Source organism: Rhea americana, unplaced genomic scaffold, assembly GCF_003343005.1.
Source record: "Rhea americana isolate MKP2758 unplaced genomic scaffold, rheAme1 scaffold_5, whole genome shotgun sequence".
Classification (NCBI taxonomy): Eukaryota; Metazoa; Chordata; class Aves; order Rheiformes; family Rheidae; genus Rhea; species Rhea americana.
In genome coordinates, this window is record NW_028186645.1 from 131,179 (window position 1) to 154,105 (window position 22,927).

Below are 22,927 nucleotides of genomic sequence, written 5' to 3' on the forward strand. Positions count from 1 at the left end.
TGGATCTTTCAGGAATATAACCCTATCAACCCCAGAGCTTCTTAACCACATCTCACACCCTTTACAACAAGGGAGAATCTGCCCCTCTGCTTTTCCAACAAAGTTTGATTASTCCATAAAAAGAGCTCTCAAACAATATTCTCCTTGTTCTGATATGCATTTTTTCCCCCTCAATGTATGGGATGATCTTTTAAGGAATTTACATTTTCAGCATTACTTGAAGATAAGATGCCTTTTTTTTTTTTTTTTTAAGATTATCCTTTTTTGAATAGCTGTCAAATTCATCTTTTCAGTTCCGTTACCTTTAGTATTCTTTAACATGACAAGGCTGCCATGCTCCTCACAAAAGGTAACAACGTGAGGGACAGCAAGTACCAAGCCGCAGCACAGCTGACTGAAATAATACATCATCATCAGAATCGTTCTGACAGCAGTTCACTACCTTTCATCTGGACTTCACAACTTCAGTCCCAGAGCTACGGAGGAGGTTTTTTTTACATTTGCAAGCCAAAATGGGACCCTATCTCCTTACCGAAAATAAAGGGATAAGGTATTTCACTGATCTTCTGCCTACCAAAAAGACCAAGRTCAAGATCCCTAGTTTGCTTATATTTGAGAGAGCTGCTCACAGAATCAACTACACAATTAGTTTTCATTCAGCATCTTAAATACTGCACTACTCCATAGTKAAGCATTTACAGAACACAGCCAGCTTTAAGTCTCCCTATAGATTCAGCCTTTGTGCATTTTTCATCAAAATCTGTGTTTCATTGATATTACAGGTGCTGATAAGACAAAATAATGACCCAGTTAATACTCCAAACAACGTGAAGATCATTATGTCAAGAGAAAAGAAATTACCTTTGATAAACCTGAACTCAAACTTGAATCATATATATGTGATTCAGTAACTGGGAAAGAATAAGCCCGTACAAATTCAAAAAAATGTTTTTTTTTCCATTCCTTTCCTTTCTCTATCTTTATTCTTTGCTACAAATCAGGCAATTCAAGGAGAAGGATATTTCTTTTAACTCCACAACTTACGCCTAGCTATAGCAAAGGGTTTACTGTAAAGAGGCATGCAGGGGAAAACAAAAAAACACAACACTAAATGGCATTCCTATTATTCCTATTTATCCTCTAAATCATAACTGATGGGATATCAGTGAATCACTGAACTATCCAAATCAGAACTGTTGAAAGAATTTTTAACTCCCAATGTTTTAAAAACATTATCATCCACAGAAATATGTGAATATTCAAGCCAAGAGTCTGCAGGATTCATAAAGGATTGGTACATGCATGCAGTAACATTTTAAGATTTTCCGAAAAGGTATAAACTTCATACCTCAGAGCAAACAAGTCAGTTATGAAGGACTGAACCAACTCAAACCAAGATGCTTTAAGCAATGAGTTATGACTTACATTATCTGACTCTATAGTTACCGTTTTTAAATTACGATGAAAATTTGTAAGATTTGTATTTATATCGAAAGTAAAAAAATGCTTTAACTATCATTAATGCTGTATCTGCTTTTATGTGAATTTTACAGACTTTTTAAAGGCAAAAAATATAAAGAACTAAAGCCTGGCGCCTGTAGGCACTTGCAGAGCTGTATAATTGATTTTAGCATGATGAAACATAGGCCCTTGCTTTCATGTGGCAGTGCTTAACTTATTGGCTGCCTTAACTCCCAGGYGATGTGTCATTTTTATTGTGATGTTACATTAAAAAAAAATAATAATTCCTAGGCCCTTTTCATTTCACTTCAGCTATGTGAAAGAACACTAGGCTGTTAGTAGGGAGGCTCCTGTTTTATCACCATGTATTAATTCCTCTATAGAACTTTACACAGGTTTATTGCAATTGCCTATTCCAACTTTTCTTAGTACATCCAAAGAAATAAAACGGTTTTTACTGTACCTTGAAGAGAACAGTGTGCTTCAAATCATCAAGATAATATTCTTCAATAGCATACGGTTTGCCTTCCACCTCAAATACATAGGCTGGATTCAGTTTGTTATGAACTGGAATTGCAAAGTAATCAGCAAATTCTTTACAGTTGATGGAAGCAGACATCAATATAACCTGTTAAAGATTTTGCACAGCAAAGGTAAAACATTAATATGAAATACCATTCTACACTGGAACCTCCACTTCTTTATGCTAAAGCAAAATAATATAGGTTACTACAGGGCTCTCTCTTAGACATGTTTAAGACAAGCATAGCTAAATGCTCAAGAGTCCCTATGTAGAAGGTGGAAAAAGATAAACACCTGTAAGAGAATGACTCGGGCTAGATGCGTAGGGCAGAGAACATGAGCGACTTCACGCAGTAGAAGTTCGATCTAAAAAACATTTAGTACTCTTTCTTAAGCTTGTCCTCAAATGAAGAAGAAAGTGCACGCTAAATATTTTCAATTCTTGTTTTACTAAACAAGAGTTAAGGGTAGATAACTGCCTTTACCTCCCTCAAAAGATGAGATTGTTTCCTACAACAGTAGTATCCTAACCTTAAAAATTTTACTGTAATGATTTTGAAATCTCAAGTAAGAGGTTTTTCAAGTTTCAATTAGTTTATGCAACAAACTCTCAAGGATCACACTAAACTCCTTGCTCTCTTATGTCTGCTGAGTCTGCCAAGATTCTTAGGCTGTATTCATCCAGTTGGAAGAAAAAAAAAACAAACACATTTACTACCTGATGAAGCCTTTTATTTAAATTATTAAGAAATTCAAATTTACAGTCAGCTTAGACTGCTTCCCCTGTTTCATACAACATGGTAAGATAATGGCTACAGTTACTTACACTCTAACTTAGTCTATTTTGAACACGGTCCCATTGCTCAGCACAGCCAGCTGCAGTAAGCTGAAATGCCTCAACTTGGAAAACCACGAAGAGGCAAGGAATTAAAATGAGCTGTGGAGTGTTCAGATTCTCTCTCAAGTCCCCTGAGCCACTCTATGCATTACTGTACACAGGGATATGGTCAGTCCTTTTCTGCTTTCCTGAGACTTTCCATTATACAAAAAATAAAATGAAATAAAAAACACCCCAAGCAAAAATGCAATGAAATACGAGCATCTCCCCTATGAAGTGATTGGCAGGCAAGCTAATGAAGTGGGTATTGTACCACAGTTGCTTGGCACATGTTCCCTGGTACAGGGAAAGCATGGAAAGAGAAGATTAAATCATAAATTCAGTTATCATAATCCTGAAAGAGGGAAAAATCTGAAAGGACATAATTCAGCAAATATTAGATCAAAGCTGTTCTACTACAGCATGAACTGCCTGCCTGTTCAAGGGAGAGTGGCCTACCTATGCTAGGAAAATAGGCTAGATGTAACCTTGCCTGAAGGGTACTGGAACAAAATCCAACCTAATTTTTTCTAAAATGTAGTTACTGGCAAGGAACTTCAATATCTCCTCCTCTACACAACCTTTGTATTTGCCACTCACACAGTAATCTGCACAGATTTCTCTCAATCTGGAAGAAAAAATCATGGGTTCCTAAATGAACAGCAGTTGAAGAACGTGATTATTAAACTAAGAGCTTGACACTCTCAGAGTGGAGGTTTAGTAAGCATGTAACATCAATAGGGCAGGAGAACATACGGGAGTAGAGGGTAATCTTACAGTTTAAGATCAAGAAGTCCATGAACACTTGCACAGCATGTATACGTGTAAACTCTGTCATTTGAGACTAAAAATATTCACAGTAAGAACAACCCTCAAGAAGTCCGTAAACAGCAATTTGCGAGAATGTGGAACAGATTCTGGCTCCTACTTTCCTACCGAAACAGCTGTTACTGTCATATGATCGAAGATCTCTGCCCTCYTAGTTTTTCAAAAGAGACTTCTGGGGGAAATAAAAATAAAAATAAAGGAAAAAAAAAAATAAAAGCATGGCATAGGCCACACTGGGCTTATTGTATAGATTCAAAATGACATGTTCCACTCTGCTAAACCCCAGCAATTAAGATCAGTAGTTCCCCTCTCCTCAGCATAAAAGCCCTCAAGGCGGTAGGGAARAAAAGGGAAGAGCAAGAAAGCCACCCACAGAAGTAAGATTGCCTCAGGTTCGTACCACGTGAAACTGTCATCTGAAGAAACAACTATAGAGAAGGATATAAAGGAGATAAGTCTTCCAAGGACAATTTTGAGATATTTCATCAGAATTATGGAGAAAAAAAGATCTTTCAGAAACCTTCAAGAGAGAAGTAGTTTCTCACAGAAAAGATGACAGAAGTTGAAGAGTCTCCTGCTGTTGACAATCAGATAAAAGGCATCAGAGGAAACTTTTCACAAAYGAAATATGATCAAATTATTTGGCACTCTTGGTAGACAGAGCCAAGTGCTAAGGAAGGCTGAAGAACAGCTTTATATTACTGTCTCCGAACTCAAAGACAAGAAGTGATCTTTCTTATTGGCAATAAAAGGGATAAAAGTAGGAGATGTGAAGTGACAGACTTGTCGTGACAACTGGAAGTGCGCTTTCAGGGAGGGAAGTGCATGCTTGAAGAGCTAGAGACAAGTTATCCAAGTTCAAACCAACACTGGCAGATCGTGCAGAACAATACAGTTTCTCTTGCAGAAGGGACCAAAAAGCCAACATAACCCAAATCTATGTCCATTTTTAATGGAACAATTCACATTAATTGAACCCCTGAGAGGATTCGTCAGTCTCATGAACTTTCTATGGTCACAAAGAGCTCACGTAAATATTTTGAGTTAATACAACATTATTCCTTGTATTTTTATTCCTTACATTTCACAAGTCCTTTACGACCACAAAAGCTGAATACGTTGTGCTAAAACTCTGCACACTCTGCTTTTGCACAATGTAAGTAAAATTCCCTGACACGCAGAGAAAAGTCTCAGTCACACCACACTACCACTTTTCTTTATAAGTTGTAATGTAATATTTGTATTTCTTGCTATTTCTTCCAACAACRGAGCCCCATTAAAAAAGTGAAACATATCCAAGAGTTAACGCTACCATCTTCAGCAAAACCGAGGCAGTGACCTCAATATCCAGTATTTAATTCTAGTCACATATTCATCTTGCATTTCTAGCCTTAAGCAGACTTTAGGAACTGATGCATCTTAACACGAGGAAAGGAAAGTCTCTCAGAGCATGTTATAGTGGCCAGAAAATAATGCCCCTTAGCTGACTTGCTTATAAGAAGTGGCAAACTAGACAGTATTTTACCTTAAAGCATGTAATTATTTTTGAGAAAGTTCTTTAAAACTACACCCCTTGTAGACCAAAAAGATGTAAAAAATTATTCTTCCAATAAAAAGTAGAAGAATATACTTTGAACCTACCTTTACAAATCGTGAATTTGTGCGCAGCAGTTTACGGATTACCAAGAGCAAGAAATCCATTTCTTTTGTACGCTCATGCACCTGGAAGATATATTTCACAACTTAACCTGCAAAAATTCACTCTTCTTTTTTTTTTAATCTCTTCCTTTGCTGCTCTGTTTCACTGTTTCACATTATGTAGGCTTTTCTAACTTGGAACAATCACAATTTTTCAGAGCAGAAAGTACATCTATTAAGATGTGCTACACAAGTTATGTTTTAAATCTCAATATGATATTGTAAAAAACCACCCCCTCCAAACCATTAAAAAAAAGACAGACATAAGCCTATTTCTGGAATTGTTAACCATGACCACAATTTATACAAGTTATTTTTACTCCTCTGTCAAGGTCGATATTTCTATTTTTCTTTCTCTAGGATGGTAAGAGAAAAAACTTTTTTGTAATATGAAATTTAAATTTATTTTCACCAACTTACTTCATCGACAAAAATGTGTGTGAACTCAGTCAGGCTTTTAGCACAAACTAATTTCTGAAGGAGGACTCCAGTTGTCATGTAYGTCAATCGTGTGTCTTTTGTGGAAACTTTCTCTAAACTGACCTAATATAAAAGGAGAAAAATACTATGAGACACTTCAAAATTATAGGCATGTATAGATATTTAATGTATTTCCAAAAATATGCATGTGTAACACTCCAAACTGAACCATTATGTAAACCCATCACAATCATTCACTCAAACTTGTGAAAGCCTCTGAACAAATGTGCTTTTAATCACATCTCCGCTTTAAAGCCCAGAACCAGTCAACTCAGGAACAGAAAAATTTCCTTACCAAAAAAATCAGAGAGACAACTGTAAGTTTACACAAAGGATTGAAATTTCAGTTGCTCTTACTACAGGTTCTAGTCCCCCCCCCCCAAAAAAAAAATAAGATAAAATAAAAAATCCCTAAAGGGTTTTACAGGCACATACATGGATCTTTCCACTCAAATTCAGACCAAGAAAAAGATTTTGCCAGAATTTGCTTTCTGGACAGGAGAAAAGGAAAAAGAGGAATAAGACATCAAGGGCAGACAATTTATTCCCAAGATAAAGTTAAAAAGACCAACGTTTTACAATATATTTACAATTTCTAAAATACTGCTGTAATCTTAGCTACCTTGGATGCTTTTTAACCTGGCAGATAGTCAGGGCTATAATCATCTTTTCACTTTGAGTTTTTACAATGACCTAGAGCACATGAGTCTACGCTTCTGGTACATGAAGACTCATGGGCACTACAGGTTAAAATACCTTTACTAAGTATTCACTAATTGAGGTTACGATGCTTTTATACGCTTCTGCTTCTCTAGTTTTTGCTCAACTCATACAAATACTTGCTAGATAAGCAGGGCACATCCACATACGCTGTCCTGAAAACAGTTTGAAAGCGTGCTATCATTTCACACATTTCTGTTACCTTACTGAATCAATTAAGTCATTTTTCAACTAATTCAAGGGATCAAAGTACAAAGAAAATATTTTGAGAGAATATTTAGAAAACAAGCAAGAAACTACAGCAGGACATTTATAGAAAGATCCAGCAATAACTACAAGCAACTTTGTCATAGTTGACATGTAAAGTCAAGCAAATCAAATACGCTAATTGAAGAGTTTAAAGGAAAAAGAGGCAATACACATTTTTCKTGTAACAACATTAGTGAACAATAACACGTGTCCGATTATTCCAATTATAGGTACACAGACAATTAAGTATTCCTGCTAGGGTCTAGCTAGTTTTTCCAGTTGTTCAGTTTCAAAGGCTTAAACATTTAGTTATGAATRTTTAACAGCAGACAGCTAAAAACCATAACTTCACATTAAAAGCATTTCCATAACATTTCTTCAGTATACTAGATGTGCTTATAAGTAACTAAGAAAGAAGATATGGTATTATCTCCTTTATTTTTAAATAGAGTTTGAAAATTTCTTATACCTGGTAACCTACAAATCCACCCAATGTCCAGGATCGCTCCTTGCTAATCCATCTGGCAATGCTGGTGGCACCAATCTTCCGAGGCTGAGTGACAGCAATGTTGCAGTATGTAGACCGTTGAGTGCAATAATCCAAAACATACTGTGGAATTTGCGTGCTCTTACCACTGCCAGTTACTCCACGTACTATCACGACTGAATTGCTTTCTATTAGAGAAACTATCTGAAACGATTTTTTGAGAAAACTTTTAAGTTTACAAAACAGAACAATTCAAAATAGATTTCAAGAGATTAGAAATATTGATAACTTTAGTAYACTTCTCAAACCTCTGTAGAACATTATTCATGTTTCTATCATCTCTTAGGCATMTTTAGGTAATTTTGCATTCCTAAAATACATTAGGAAATCACAGAAAAGGACATATGCCCACGCTCACGCTCTCTCTCTAAAATATAAACATCTACAAAGTAGAATAGTAAATTTTTTCTTGAAAAAAATTATGTACAACAAACAAAACCTTTCAAATGGAGATTAAAACAGGAACAGAAGTTTCCTTCTGAAAAAAACAGAGTAGAATTTTCAGTTTTATTTCATAAGGAACAAAAGTACAATAAAGTTCACAGTGAAGTTACCTCTTCCTTGTGTTTGGCTATGGGCATATCAGGATATTTATGGTTATTTTTTGGTATAGGAGTCCAATCCCTTGATTCACACCGAGGCAATGAAGTATCTAAGCAGAAAAATAATCAAGAGCAAGTTATTACAATATAGAAAAAGAAATATGMGCAGGAGAATATAATTACAGTATTTGGAAACCTAACTGTTACCAAATTCAAATCACATATTTTGGGGTATTAAATGAACTAATACTTTCTCATATTAATAGACTGAAGAGAATTTCTATGTTTATGCAACTGCTGTTTTACTGGCAGCAGCTCTGAAACATATTGCTACTGTGTACAAACCACAGTCAAGCATATAGGTGATTCTATAATCCTGTATGCGCTCGTCTTAATCCAAAAGACAAAGATTTAGTACAATTGCAAGGCACCTATCAGAACTTCTTTGATGACCCTGAAAAGATAAGCTTGATTTATGTAGCCATGTGTTTCCCTAAAAGCCTACTGAACACACAGTACAAAATAATCCTTAATATGGTAAAACAACCACTATTCTTCTACCTTCTAGCAATTYAAACAAGCTTATTAAGTATCTTGATGCTCTTTCAACGCAACGCTCTTGCCAAGAGACTGCAGAATTTAGTCAAAGCTAAYACGGGGATATGCAGGACAAAGCAATCTTACAGTGCCCTGACTTTCTGCTCAGAAGYCTGTTGTCAGTTTGAGTGTGAAAAACAAAGTAACAGCAACTGATGGGGAAGGAGCAGTAGAAGCAGGGGGAGGGGGACAGAAAGAAAAATGAAAAAAAAAAAAATTGGTAAGCAGCAATTTTGCAAGTTAAACAACCCGGCAAAAAAAAATCCTACTGAAATCAACAGCAGAATTGCTTTTGATTTCAAATTGGTTTCACCATGTGCAAAGGGGAAATACACCTACCGATCTACACACACACAATAAAACCTTAGAGTTCACTCTTTTTTTTTTTTAATGCTGAGTCATTTCTGTTAACTAATTAATCTAGGAGTAAGAAAGAATCTCAGTATTCTTTTCAGTAAGAAAATTGTTACTGTAAAATAAAGGCTGTTGCCTAAATACCTGCCCCACTGTTAAAGTTTCCTTGCTGAGACCGGATTAAGCAATACCCTCACACAGTAGGAAAGCAGAAACAGGCAGAACAATTTCTCTTGCCTCTGTACAGTACCTAAATGTGCTCCAAACCCCAAAACTATCTTTGGGTGTCAAAGAACACAGAACCTGTTACTCCCATATTAGAACAAAACAAACCCCAGAAGCTGGAGTGTTTTATTCACTTTTATAAAGCACTAAAACCTGGATTTTCCTGAAATCAATACTCTCGGGAAAGAAAGGTTCTTACACCCAGACTATGTGATAGAGAGAACAACAAGTACAGCTGACTGTTGTAYGGAGATTTATTTAGCACTATCAAACACATATAAGACAATTTGACATCGTTAGAAAAATATTAAGAGTGTCCGCTTTAAAAGACTTCTGCTCAAGCTTCTAAATATATTCCTTAGGAAAATTCATATATAGCATCCTGTCACARCAACAACGGATGTCACAGTACAAAGGATGACTGGCTTCCCTCTGGCACAAAGATGTCACTATTGAGACATCATGATTTCACCAATGCTGGAAGAAGTCTTAAAGTGTTAGGGAAAAGCTCCAGGTAGCAGCATATTCTTACTAGAGCAACATAGTCTTCTAATCTCTGTCAGGTTTTCCATGTAACAATTATATTCAGCGCAGTAAAACAAAAAGTTTTAATTTTGAAAAGAGAATTCAAACATACACATAAGACAACAGTAGCACTTTTACAATAGTGCTCACAAAAAGAGAGAGGGGGGACAAAAAAAAAAATAGTAGTGCTGGACTCTCACCACAAGCCAACTCAATAGAAACACAGTAATTTGCTCAATTCAAACTACTAGCATATTAATAAGTAATCTTTAACTAAAAACTCAGTAACACCTTTTTGCAAAATATACAGGAATAAACCAGAAACACATGAAGTCATCATGGCTTCAAATACCTGCTGAATAATGGAGGAGCTCAATTTAACCAATTTCATTTATCAGTTTTATTGAAGATGCATATAACCCTTTTTTGACACTGTTCTTTACCTGAGAACTGCCTTTGCTCCAAACACAGTTTAGAAAACAGTTTTGATGCATATTTCAACCCTCTCTCCACCTACCCATCAACGATGCTCAYTATCTTTTCACTCCCTTTTTCTCTCCTCCCATCTCAGATCTCAATTCCTTGCCTGTCCCATCTGAGGCGCTTCATACAAACAGCCCCAGGTTTTAATTTTTTAATTCTTCTTTCTACTTAAACACTTTTCTCCACTCTTGCTAATTCCCCACACCAAAAAAGGCAGCTTTCACTTCCACCCTGCCTATACATCACTGGGGTACAGGTACAGCCCAGAGCTTTTAAATCTCAGTTTCAGTGCTTAGCCCTAGCGAGGCCCAGAGCAGCTCTGAGCAGCTCCTCCACAATGGAAGAATTTTGTTTTGTTCGCATGTTCAGTTGCTCTGTGGCACATGCAGCTCAAGCTGCAAGGGGCATGCATATTCACAGAACAGATAATGATTCCAGATTTTTACCTATTACATTGTAGTTACAAAGCACATGCAAATCCATTTTTCAAATACAAGACAGTCAATTAGAGAGACACACTTACTGTATTTTCTGTGATAGCCAGATTATCTCAAGTCCCAAGCGCCTTAATGCGAGGAGGTACTAAAACATTTCAAAGAAAAATCACCATAGCAYGTAAGCAAACAATGGTAGGAAAACCTACCTTTGGTAACCTTATTCTCAATAATGACCCAACTGGTTAGCCTGCGGTTTTCAAAGCATTCAAGACGTCAAATAATCAGCATGAATAAGCTCGCCAGCCTGAACAGAAATTTCAAAGTACCTTTTTATTTGTTTTATACACAYAAAAGCTGAAATTATACTGAATTTGCTTGAGAAATTTAATGAGAATTGGGAGAATTTTATCTAAATTCAAAAGCCACTCTTGGGCCTCAGAGTAAACCTGCAACTTCAGATAAACATTGATGTGATCAAGCTACCCATCAGAAGGCCTGTTCTGACAAATGGAATACATAGCAGAATCACAAAATAGTTGGAGTTTGAAAGAGCCTCTGGAAATCATCTGGTCCAACATTCCTGTCCAGGGCACCTTTTTGGTGCATCTTTTCTTGTTATAAAAGGTGTCATTTTAATAACAGAGTAGAAACATTGAATATATGCCCCTAAGGAAGTCCCAAGGTTATTTTGTGGGTCTAAACAGCCACTCAACTGCAAATTCTATACCAARTAGTATAATTACCTTCAACTACTGGTCTTTTCTGTAACAGATCACCTTGCCTGCTTCCCTTCAAACCTCTGTAGTCCCAAAATGAGAACTGGTCTTTAAAAAGCAGATCACTTCTGCAAATATAGAGACATCTAAAGATCCAGTGAGCTACAGAACTATAGATCTTTCTGYGAGAAAGGCACAAAGCTTCACTTTTCTAATTGCTTATGCTTTCTGGAAAGCATTAATGAGTGAGACAACAACCACAACAGATGCACAGCTTTGTAAGGCATCATACTCAAACATCTACCTTGAATTCTGACATACAGAGAATGCAGGACACTCCACCTGAAAACACTGAGTGAGTGAAACATGCAACTGCCCATCACTCTGATTTATGACAARCAAAATATTTCTGTAGTATAGGAGGTATTGATGTCAACGCAGAATAAATACCAATATTCATTTCTCTAGTCACAGGCAGGGCATGAAGAAACAAAGTTACAGAAAAGATGAATTGCCTGGTCACTTTCTTCTAATTTATTATGCGAGTTCTGTAAAGATATGTTGACTGCCATGACTAAAACAGACTACTACTCATAGAAGGAACAATTTCCCAATAATTTCCCAACATATCAATTAATTATTGTATCCCACAGAGCAGATATATTCATTCTGGTACCTGCTTCCTGAACTGAATTTGAAAGATCCTTTAACATGAGGTTAAATTTTGCATTTGCMCATTCTGGGAGAAAAGATTGCACAGCTGGATCTTGGTATCTGCCCCTAATCAAATCAAAATGAGAGGCAGAAAATAAAGTACTGGTTAAGTAAGTCAGATGAAGAGCTTACTCTGTCACTGATSACTCTTCTGTTCAGCTACAAACCCATCAAATGACTACAGTTAGCAGGAAAACAAAGCTACAGGAAACAACTGGTATCCTAAACTTAAGGAGGACTCTGAAATAAATCAAGCTGCACCAGTCATAAGGCAAAATACACAATACAAAGTTGCCATCTGACACACAGATTTGAGCACCAAGAAAAAAAGCCTAATTCAAAGTCTGCTCATGGTGAGTATTCTTCTTGATCACTGAAAACAAGCTAGCTAGTCTGGAAGTCCCGCTAAAGAATGCCCCAGAATTCCCAATAATTCCCTAGAATTCCCAACAAATTCCTCCAAGTAATTATTTTTTGTTTGGGAGATCTTCTGTTTTCCATTGCAGTCATCTTCAACTTACATGTGTTTTGTACACCAAGGGTGAAGATCTGTGCTATTATTAGTTTTCTTCTCGGGCATCTGTCCTGAACTCAAAACATTAAAGGAACTCTGTCACTTAATTTCTTAAGTTTTCTGTATTTCAGAATCTTGATCAGAAATCATGTTTAAACTTGTTAGCAATTACTACACCTGGGATCTAAATGATGCCTACAAGAGATCCACTAAATAGTRTGAAAATAATGAAGACAAAAGAGGAGAAAAAACCTGCTATCCACAAAGGTCTAAGAATAATGAAATAGGGTTCTTTTTTAAGAGCATTTATTAAGGATTTTAGAAGTTTCCTTGAGAGTCAAGCTCCTAACAAAAATGGTTTAGAATATTCAGATCTGAAGGGAAAAAGAAAAAAAATACCTGTTTTTCCTAGGATGCCTGGAGTAGCACTGTGTCCCATATATCTCAAACCTACGCATAGCTCTGTAAGGTACTCCTTCTGCACATCCCATGACCTCACTGAATGGCTCCAAATCAGCCAGCACCAAACRTGAGAGGAGCTGGATGGGCTGGAAAGGTCTACTACTGATGCTACACTTGTTCTGGATAGCAATTGCKAAGAGGTACTTCATTCCATTTTTACTTAGTCACTTCAATTTCCTTTTCACAGCTGYATCATTTCTACTATGTAGAAAGGCAGACTTCTTCCCTGCACTTCCCTGACCAACTTGGGTTTCCCAAAAGGGAAAGAAATCAGGCATTCCTATTTGCCCTTGGAATATAAAAGCATATGCTCCTTCAAGGAAATTGGAAGGCAGTAAATTAAAACTCAACAGAACTTAGTAAAAGACAACTGCATAAAAAATATATCACCACTCAATTTCAATAACACTGCAAGATTTAAATTAGGATGACCATTTATAAASATGTTGTCACCTACACTTAGTACAGCAACAAAAAAGAAAGAAGTAACTGTAGGGATGCYGACTCTCAAAACTTCAGGGCAAACCAGCCTTTGATTGCCTTGCTGTGCAGCTTATTTCTTGACTACATTTGTACTGGAMACAACTAGAGAGAATATGGGCTGGTTTAAATAAATCTCTGATCTGATCATCAATGACAGTTTGCGTTCTCAGCTAGAACACACGCTTCCAAAAAGATATAGCTGATAAGAGCTCTAAGACTTATAGCTACCTAGAATCTGCCTAATTAGCATATTACTATTAATAAGGCTGCAACTAGCAGTTTTTTTTTTTTTTAAAGCATACAATTTTATAACACAGAATATTAATATTGCCACTCTCACATTCAGTCAGAGCTTCTTTGTTATCTTATGTTAAGATAATATTCCAGAATTTGTAAGTCTAAGCTCATAGCAATAAAAACYGAAATTTCCTAAAGCTTTTATTGTATTCTGTGCCTAGGTGAGTTTTGGCAGCTCAGTCTCAGAACGTCACAGGGCACCTTCTAGTCCCCTCCTTATTCAGTCTCCTCAGATCCCCTCACTTGATACCATACAGCTGGGAGCAGACTGCTGATCAGAGGAGACAAACATCAACACAGCAAGGAATARCTCTTTAAAAAACTGAGATTCCAGACCATGATAAAGACAACGAATAGGAAGAGGAAGGAAAAAAAAAAAAGGCAAAACCATCTAGTTTATAAATAGCATCAGAATATATGTTATTATTTTTAGTAATATTTTTAGGTTGCTTGGTAACTAAGTGCTATTTAAATGTGTTACAACTGRAAGACAAGAATGAATATTGAAGGTATAAATTTCAAGAAGAAACACTTTAGGATAGACAAAGAGAAAACAGATATTTAGAAAATAAACCTACAAAGATGAACATGCAGAAATATTTCCTAACAAGAGTAAGTTTTATCCCTATTTATTTTTACCGGAGCATTGCAAATATCAGTTCTATTCAAAATCAAGCACGTCACCAGTGCTACTCAATTAAGTTGATAGCACACCTTTGGCAGAAGTCTTTATTAAACGGACCCCCTCCTTCACCAGTACAGACTCCCTCCTTCACCAGTACATCACATGAAAAAGTAGAGGACACTGTACTTCTATCAGACAAGTTGCTGTATGGTCTGCAAAATTACCTAAGCTTGGTTTCCTACTAGCTGATCCTCTTACAGTTGAGCTATAGCAGTCTACACTTCTAATTCCTTTATCCCTCATTCTCACCTTTCAATGCTCCTTGTCTCCCAAAAACCTTAGGTAATTTGTTACCTGAACAAGAGACAGTGTTTTGTGGTTAGTTTAGACAGTGCAGGAGGGATGGCCAAATGCGCTGCAGTTGCCGGACAGGCCAACTGAAGCAACTGCCTCCCAGCTAATGACAGGCCAAACAAACAGCTTCAGCACCACCTGAGTTCTAGAAGTCACATAACTTGCAGAGACATTTTAGGACAGTAATTTCCAGAGAATTTCTAGATTTGTCAAATTTGGAGGGAGGGGAAATCAGCAAATGGATACAGAAATCACAAAGAATGACAGTGCAAAATAATAATAAAAAAAATCACACACAAATGTCCTTTCCTTGAAAAGTCAGTTACATTAACAAATTTGAAAATTAAGAAGCACAGCAACAGAATTTGAAGCTAAGCTGTCCTGACAGCCGAGTCAGCTTCACACTGCTTTTACCAGAGCTCCCAGGAAAGAGGTGCAATCAGATTTCTTTCTTCCAAAGGCATTTCAGAGTGACAATCAAAAAATACACAGAAATAACTAGATTAGAAAAATGGGAAAACAAAAAGAAAGATATACTCAATCCACAGTATTCTTAAATAGAATCTTGTGTAGTGATCGTTAATGACAGGTATCTTTTACTTACAGATGTATTTCAATCATATTATTTGCATTTATCAATACCACAGATCAGATGTATACACATATATTGATATGCCAGCATTATACACAGTTGTACATAGAAAATAAGGTTTTTAAATTTTTAATACCAAGTCAAAAGAACAAATGCACACAGAGCATTAGATAAACAGAAACTATGGATTTAGTTTTTGTAGTTTTTTTGGAGGAGAGAGATGGAAAGAAAAGACAACTGGAAACAAAAGGAGATGTATATAAGTTTCTAATGGGAACCAAATATGTATTTACCTGGTTTAAGGACAAGCTGATCGTTGTCAAATACACTTAATTCTTGTTCATCCAGTTGTCTGAATTTCTCAGCATATTCACGTCCAACACTCTCTTTGATAGGGAGCCTGAAGAGCACAAAAACAACAATTCAATAAATGGTTCCTAATCTAAGGATCATGGATAATTCTGGGGAAAAAGGTATTATTCAGGAAGTTCAGGGTCTCCATGTCATTCAGGATCTACTTCAACAAAAAAACTTCACAAATTAGTTCAGGCTCTGTAGTTACATACTAGTCTGAGAAAAGGGCCACATTAAGTCTTTTTATTTGGACTCCATGAAACTGAGCTCCCAAAATAAGAACCTGTAGGTTGTCAATACCTAGTAATTTCTTTCCAAATGATAGTCTAGGACTTCTTTTGAACAAAGACAAAAATACTTGTTTGTCCAATTCTTGACACAACACAACCAAGAATACACAYGTAACTCTTGTGTGATTCCCTAGAGACAGGGGAGGCAGATGTGAGCAAAACCCACCACTTCACTGCTTTAAGGAGACCTTCTAGAGCTTTTGTCTTGGAGGCAAGAGATGATGGTGGATGATCTGGGAACAAACTAATAGAATCACTAGGTAGCAGAATTGAACAAAAATGCAGACTTATTCCATTATACATAGGGCAAAAAGTCTTTCCATGACATAATAGGATGAGATGGGATAACAAATTCTGTTCTACGTAAATAACGTAAACAAATCCACCTGGATTTCACTAGTAAATAAAGTAGCATATATAACTGTATAATTATCAAATGAACTTAGATGTTTGAACAGCGGAGGTGTACACAAAAATCCCCTCCATTTTAAACAATATATTAACTGAAAGTCAAAAGCTTGCACAGGGCCCGGAGCTATGTAATATATAAACTTTCTCAGAGACTTTGCCTTTGAGACACTTTATGCACGGATATTGCTGCAAAAGTGTCTRTCTCTTGACCTAAATAATAATTGTTTGCGGGGATCCATCTTGGTTAAGCTGATCACAGGTTTTTAGCATGGCACTGTGTCACCCATTTCTCATTAYGGACTAATTCACAGTATCGTGATGCCACAGAGCACCCACTTTCCCTGACAAGGCAAATCTATACCTACTTAGCTCTGCCACAAACTATTCATTCAGATGGGCCATTATTTCMTCCTACAGGAATTAAGTATTTACTACCATACTGCTGTCAGCAAGATGCAAAAGGAATAACATATATGAATTCACAAATGGCTTCTTAGCCTCTTTTAACAGTATTTTAAGTATAGTGCTAAGACGATTTTTGCCTGTATCTTGAATATTTCTTAATGCAAAGCTCAACAYGATTCCATATACCTGCATAACCTCTAAGTAAAAAACAGCTCCATACTTTCAAAAAATAGCCTATATCAGTTTTAGCACTCTAACCTTTCTGAAATAGCTGTGGCAAGGCACATTCCTCATGCTCCATGATCTACCTGGGGTATATTTTGGAAACAAAATTCATACAGATTGTGTCAGCCTGCTTGTTAAGTAGGTTATTCCACTGAATGCATATTAAACACAAGGAAAAACTAAAAATACAGAAGTATTAATCCCAAGCATTCAGTAGCTGAAAACAGTAGAATTAAACTTGGCCTTATCATCTTAACTTGGCCCCATCCTACGGGCGTGTTACCCAGATTTTAGTGATGCAATCCATTATTTTTCATTTTCATGAGGCTGCAGCCTCACTAAGTACACCGGCTACAYATCTTTTGATAATGAAACCTGGTTATGCACTAAATTCAACTTGTCCTTCAGTGTCCTGCAAGAACAAAAATAACCAGTCTGATTAAGCCAATAAATGCTGTCATAGAAGAGTGGATACTGTTCATCTGTCAGAGCCCTGAGCCATAGCAGTCAAGTCACTTCAACAAAAAAAAATTCACGGCAGGGCAGAGGCTAAGAGTGAGAAAGGCAGGACTGTGCATCCCCTTTCCTGCAACTACCTAGCAGAAGCATCAGTATTTAAGCTGCAGGTGAACTTAATAAGAAACACAKCTTTATAATACAGATATGCTCAGCTGCATGCTTTTAGAGATCAGGTATTAWGTATTTCAAAGAAGGCTCACAGAACACACATAACAACTCTATACCAATATATTTTACCAGTAAAATAAGGACACTATGACCCCATCAGCAATATGTGAAAAGATATTAATCYTTTCACATAAAGATCTATTAATCTTTAATCAAAATTAAGGTTTTYTGTTTCCAGAAAACAGCATGTAGTAAATAAACAAACCTTGGGCTACACAATGAATAAAAAAATATTTGATAGCCACTCATTAAGAATGAGTATTGCTTATTCTATGCACTGAACCAGGCTAGAGGCCAAAAGAAAACCATATGAAATCAGCAAACAGACAACTAACCCTCATCACACAATTTAAGGGTTTTTTTTACGTTGAACTTTGCAGCTTTACCATTATTCTGTGAGCTTTTTGTGCGTATTTTTTTAAGTAAAATGGAGACAAGAAATATTATGAAGCCCTCATAAGTCATGAGCACAATCCAGCCCTTTCAGGGAATCATTAATAAGCCTGCAGTAGGAGGTATCATCTATACACAGACATTTTTCTAATGAGTTTTCAGCTGCTGACAGCAAAGGCATGATGAGACTCCTTCAACCCCTTTCCAGTTTCGGGAAGGGCGATGCTAATGAAGGGAACTCTCCTGTCCTCTCCTTATTGACCATACGCCATTCCAACATATCACAGTTACCACTTCTCCATTTCTACTTCTCTTGACATAGGAAAAGCCCTCATGGTTTGGAACACCTGCCCTATCACAACAGGTATGTCTCAGCTTTCAGATTTCAKTCTTTTCACTCAACTCTTTAGTCTCCCTCGATGTACCCATCTCTAATTCCAAGCCTGTTCTCTGATTTTAAAATTTACCCATTTTTTGATCCCCCGATAAGTTACAGTATAGGCAAACTACAACTTTTCAGTGGCATATATGAAAATAATTTCAAAGTTTTACCCAATTAAGAGTTAGTAAAAGTTATCTTCTTGACTCTAAAGCAATTACTGAAAACATCAAGTTGTCATTTCAATTCAAAGAAATATAAGACTTGAGATTAGTTTTGTCTTCTTTCACCCCCTTCATGAAAACACACAGTCAGATTTTGATCTCTTTCAAATCCAGAGTGCATTTCACCCTCAAGAGTGGCCAGACCTTGGTGGCTGAAGTCTGAAGCTGAAGCAGAAATCTGACATCACCACCCTAAACAGCCAAAACCTGACATCATTATAAACCACTGGGGAACACAAATCTAGTACAGAAAATCAGCAAACAACCAGGAACGTCAATCTGAGCGACTCTTGACCGCTCTGACACCTGCAGGACGCAGCACAGGAGCTGCCCGTGAAGGCAGCTGGAGGCTCGCCCGCCTTGCGAGCGCGCGGAGCGGGCGGCAGGCACCACCGCTCCTCGAGCCSGCAGAGCGGCCGCCAGCCGGAGGCGGCCGGCACGGCCAAGGTGGCCAAAGAGCCTTTTGCTGAAGCGCGACTTTTACAGGTGACTACTTGAAATGATCTTAAGCATTTGATTTTTTTTTTATATAAAAACATTTACTTATTTGAGTTTGTATGAAAAACCAGTGTCATTTACATTAAGATTAAATACAACTGTTACTTTAGGAGAGTTACTAGAAGGGAACACAGTTTAACACCAGAAACTGCTGACACATCCAAATGTAAATGCTCTCAAATATACTTAGGGAGCTTTTCTTTAAATAAATTCAGTTAGAGAAAGGTCTTCCTTTTCTTGAAGCTACAGAATGACCTCAAGTAAGCGAGCACAGCCATCACAAAAGAAATCCTCCATTCAGTAAATACGGCATTAAAAATTTTTGTACACACTCAGTTCTCAAAAATCAAAATAAGCATCAAATCTGGACCTTAACTGTGACAGATAAATTTGGCTCTTCTCAGTGAGATACACAAAAACTCCAATGCACACACTGAATGCAATATACAGTTCTGAAAGTGATGCTAAAAAACAGAACAAAAATACAACAAAGAAAATCCTCTGAAAAAGGTACATACAGTGTTATTCCCTGATTAAAAAAAAAAAATGAAAGAAAAAATAAAAACATTGCTTACTTGCAAATCCAGCTGTATAGAGAAAATGCTAAGAGTACATAATGTTATTTCAAAGATAGCAAGATGCTTGTGTATTAAACAAGGAAGTTTCCAGGTAATTTTTTACTATTTAGGTTTGGGATAGAGACTCGTATTAAGGCTATATAACTTCAAGTACATTTCCTCTTAGAGGCAAACAACTGAAAAAAAAAAGTATTTTAGGGCAGTATTTTTTTTAAAAAAAAATACAGGTATATTTTCCTCATCTATYATAAAAATCTCTGTTCACACAGATCTGGGAGTTAAAGTTGAAAYACACCTCGCTCGCTTTCCAGGCGGCTCACACCACCCTACACCATGGCTTCGTTCGCACACACGAGCCATCTGCCTACTCCGGGGGAGGTGGGGGGAAATCACTTGAAAAATGCTTAATTTTATGGCATACAAAGCAGTATTTTGCTGTACAATTTCACTACGATATATACAGTAGGCTGTTCATAGTCTCTTTCTGAAACTAAGATAACCTGACACTTTACATAACTGAGCATTTGCCGTAACAGTAAATAACCTTCCACTGGGTTTACCGAAGGACATGCTAAAAATGCCTTTCCTTTTAACCGGCAGTTGGCATTCAATACTTTTAAAAGGCTGCTCTCACCTACAAAAATACACTAACTTGAAAGAAATAGTGTATTGTCACTCAAAAGCCTCCAACATTTTGGTCTCAAAAGGAGAGGATCATTACTAGGATTCAGAACAAGTGAAGCTTAGGCATTCRATATTAAATTACACATTAAAAAAAWGATTTGCCAAACATTTTAAGAATCAGTGAAGTGCATTTCCCCCACATACACATGCTCAAGAGTGATGCTAAAAATCTAGWGTGCTAGATTCCAAGATAAAGTCTTCATATATAGGAACTACAMAGGCCTACACTAGCGTTCCCCCTAGTAGCTGTTTACAATTCCTAATTTAAAACCACAACTAGCTAGGAAAAGAGACAGAGAGGGCACACAAACGTCTTTGCAACATCTCAAAGAACCCAAAAGAAAACATTTGGATTTGGATAAATTACAAAATCTAGCATCTGAAAAATATTTTTTCTGTGTCAAAGTAATAACTGAGATCTTTTGTATTCTGCCCCATCTAAATTAAAAGCCAAGAAAAGTTAAGAACCACAAATGCCGGGACAAAACAGCCCAAATCCTTAAGCTTGCAAAAACCCCTCCAAAAAAAACAAAACACCAAACAGACAGACCGACTGACCCACAACCCTGCTGCTCTGGGATTTTATGTCACTGGGGAGACCGAGACGAACTGCCAGGCTTCAAAGCACAGGGTCCTCCTCAGAAATGAGCCACCTGCAAACTCCTCTTTTTGCAGCCACAGTCGAAACAGGGCTGTTCAGAGGAGCGCAAATACCCCCTGGGGCAGACAGCAACGAGCCCCACAGCAACTACCGAGCTGCTTCCTCGCGCACCAACAGTCACTTCCGTAAGCTAAAGCTGTTATAATTAGATACAAAATAGAAACTGGATGGACGTTGGTATTCATTCGTTCATTCAAAAGYACAGTTCCTCTGTGAAGCATTGGTCCCGGTCTTTTGGCAACATTCACGGCGTCGGCGCTCTCTAAAATTTCAGAATTTCTCTCCTCTCTCTAACTYTCAAGGCAAGAAGCCCGGCCAAATAGCCCAGAGTCCCAAAACAAAACAAGCAAAATAAACCCCAAAGCAGGCTATTACCAACTTGATATAACCCAGCTTAAGTAAGCCACTGAATGAAATTCAATGCAAGCCACAGAGACTGCTTTGAATTTCAAAATGCCCATGAAAACTAAATCTTAAAATGCCTGATATGCTGGATGATAAACTGGTGTCAGTTTATAATCACCCCAGCCTACTAAAGAAGCATCATCAACACCAGAGACATTCACTACAGAGTCTGACTGGAAGAAATAAGCTTCAAATATGTCCTGATTTTATTCATCATGGGCGAGCACGATAGGAAACAACCGTGTTGGTTAAACATGTCAGAAGAGAATTAGTACTACTGTTAGCTGCCTCAGCAAAGAGGCCTCTCTATTAGGCTTGWGGATTTTCTCCTACCAAATACACACTGCAAGATCAGCAGTCCTATTTTCTGAAATGATCTGCAGAGGTAGATAGCAAACTGTTGCACAAAAATCTAGTRCCTACAGACATTTGGGGGCGGGGGGGAGGAGGGAAGGACACCATATGCACACGTGTTACAATTAGCTATCTAGCACTGACCCACCATCTACACTTTGTTAAATAAAGAATTAAGAAAGTAATTTCTTGCCATTTTGTTATGGGTGTCCCACTCACAAAGAGAGCTTTATTTCTTGCATCTTTTATTTGGAAGTGTCAGTAGCATCTCAGATGGTACAGGTGCCCTAAAAACCTTCTGAAGTAAATGAGAAGCGTCTCTTCCACCTGCTGTCACAATTTGCCACCTTTTTGCTTACACCAGTACAATATTTGGTTAAATCAAGTGTTTTTGCAGGGGTTGTTTCATTTATATCTCAAATCACTTCAGTGAGGCACTTCAGAGTGCTGCCCCGTGGCACTACTAGAGAGGATAGCTAACTGCAATGCAGTATTGAAAACATCTCCATCAGAGCTTCTCTCTCAGGCCTCCGTTTCTCCTGTTATTCTAGAGAAAGGCTTCCAAGAAGCCTATCAAGGTTTAACATACACAGCATAATCTGCACTGGTACCCATACACACAGTGCCATACAGTCATTTAATTATTGACTCTGGAATTACTAGAAACTAGTATTTCTGTAGTCTAAAAACAGGAGGGGAGAGGAAGGAAGATGCCCCTCTTTTCTCCTCCCGTCTTTAACTTCTCCACAAAGTAGGTTATACGGTTTCCTAGCCACATATCTAAGTGAGAAAGATCTTTTTGTAGTAGTAGAATTTACCRTTAATTCAAAAAGTAAAAACAGTTGTTGGATGCAAACCTCCTATCTACTTTGGGTAGGGGGAAAAATACAGTAAGTACGGGAGAAAGACATCAAGCTTTGGGAATGAATCTTTTGGGCTGAAATAAATCCACAGGATAAAAACAAGCAATCCACAGAAAGTCTCTTCCTGAGACTTCCTGCCATGTGAGATTAGGAAGAGTTTGTCTTTACAGAGTACTCCTCCAATAAACATCCAGATCTTATAGAAGTCATCATG

The 22,927-nt window shown here is 37.3% G+C and overlaps 1 protein-coding gene across 1 annotated transcript in view; it reads right to left on the minus strand.

Annotated features, from left to right (window-relative positions):
- Nucleotides 1-22,927, minus strand: part of TDRD9 (tudor domain containing 9) — a 71,641-nt gene that overhangs the window by 38,105 nt on the left and 10,609 nt on the right. The window contains exons 2-7 of the mRNA XM_085317351.1: nucleotides 15,596-15,702; nucleotides 7,937-8,034; nucleotides 7,305-7,526; nucleotides 5,807-5,929; nucleotides 5,330-5,410; nucleotides 1,925-2,089 (exon numbers count right to left, since the gene is read on the minus strand). Of these exons, the coding sequence (XP_085173477.1) occupies nucleotides 1,925-2,089; nucleotides 5,330-5,410; nucleotides 5,807-5,929; nucleotides 7,305-7,526; nucleotides 7,937-8,034; nucleotides 15,596-15,702 (796 nt within the window). The remainder of the gene's footprint in view (nucleotides 1-1,924; nucleotides 2,090-5,329; nucleotides 5,411-5,806; nucleotides 5,930-7,304; nucleotides 7,527-7,936; nucleotides 8,035-15,595; nucleotides 15,703-22,927) is intronic.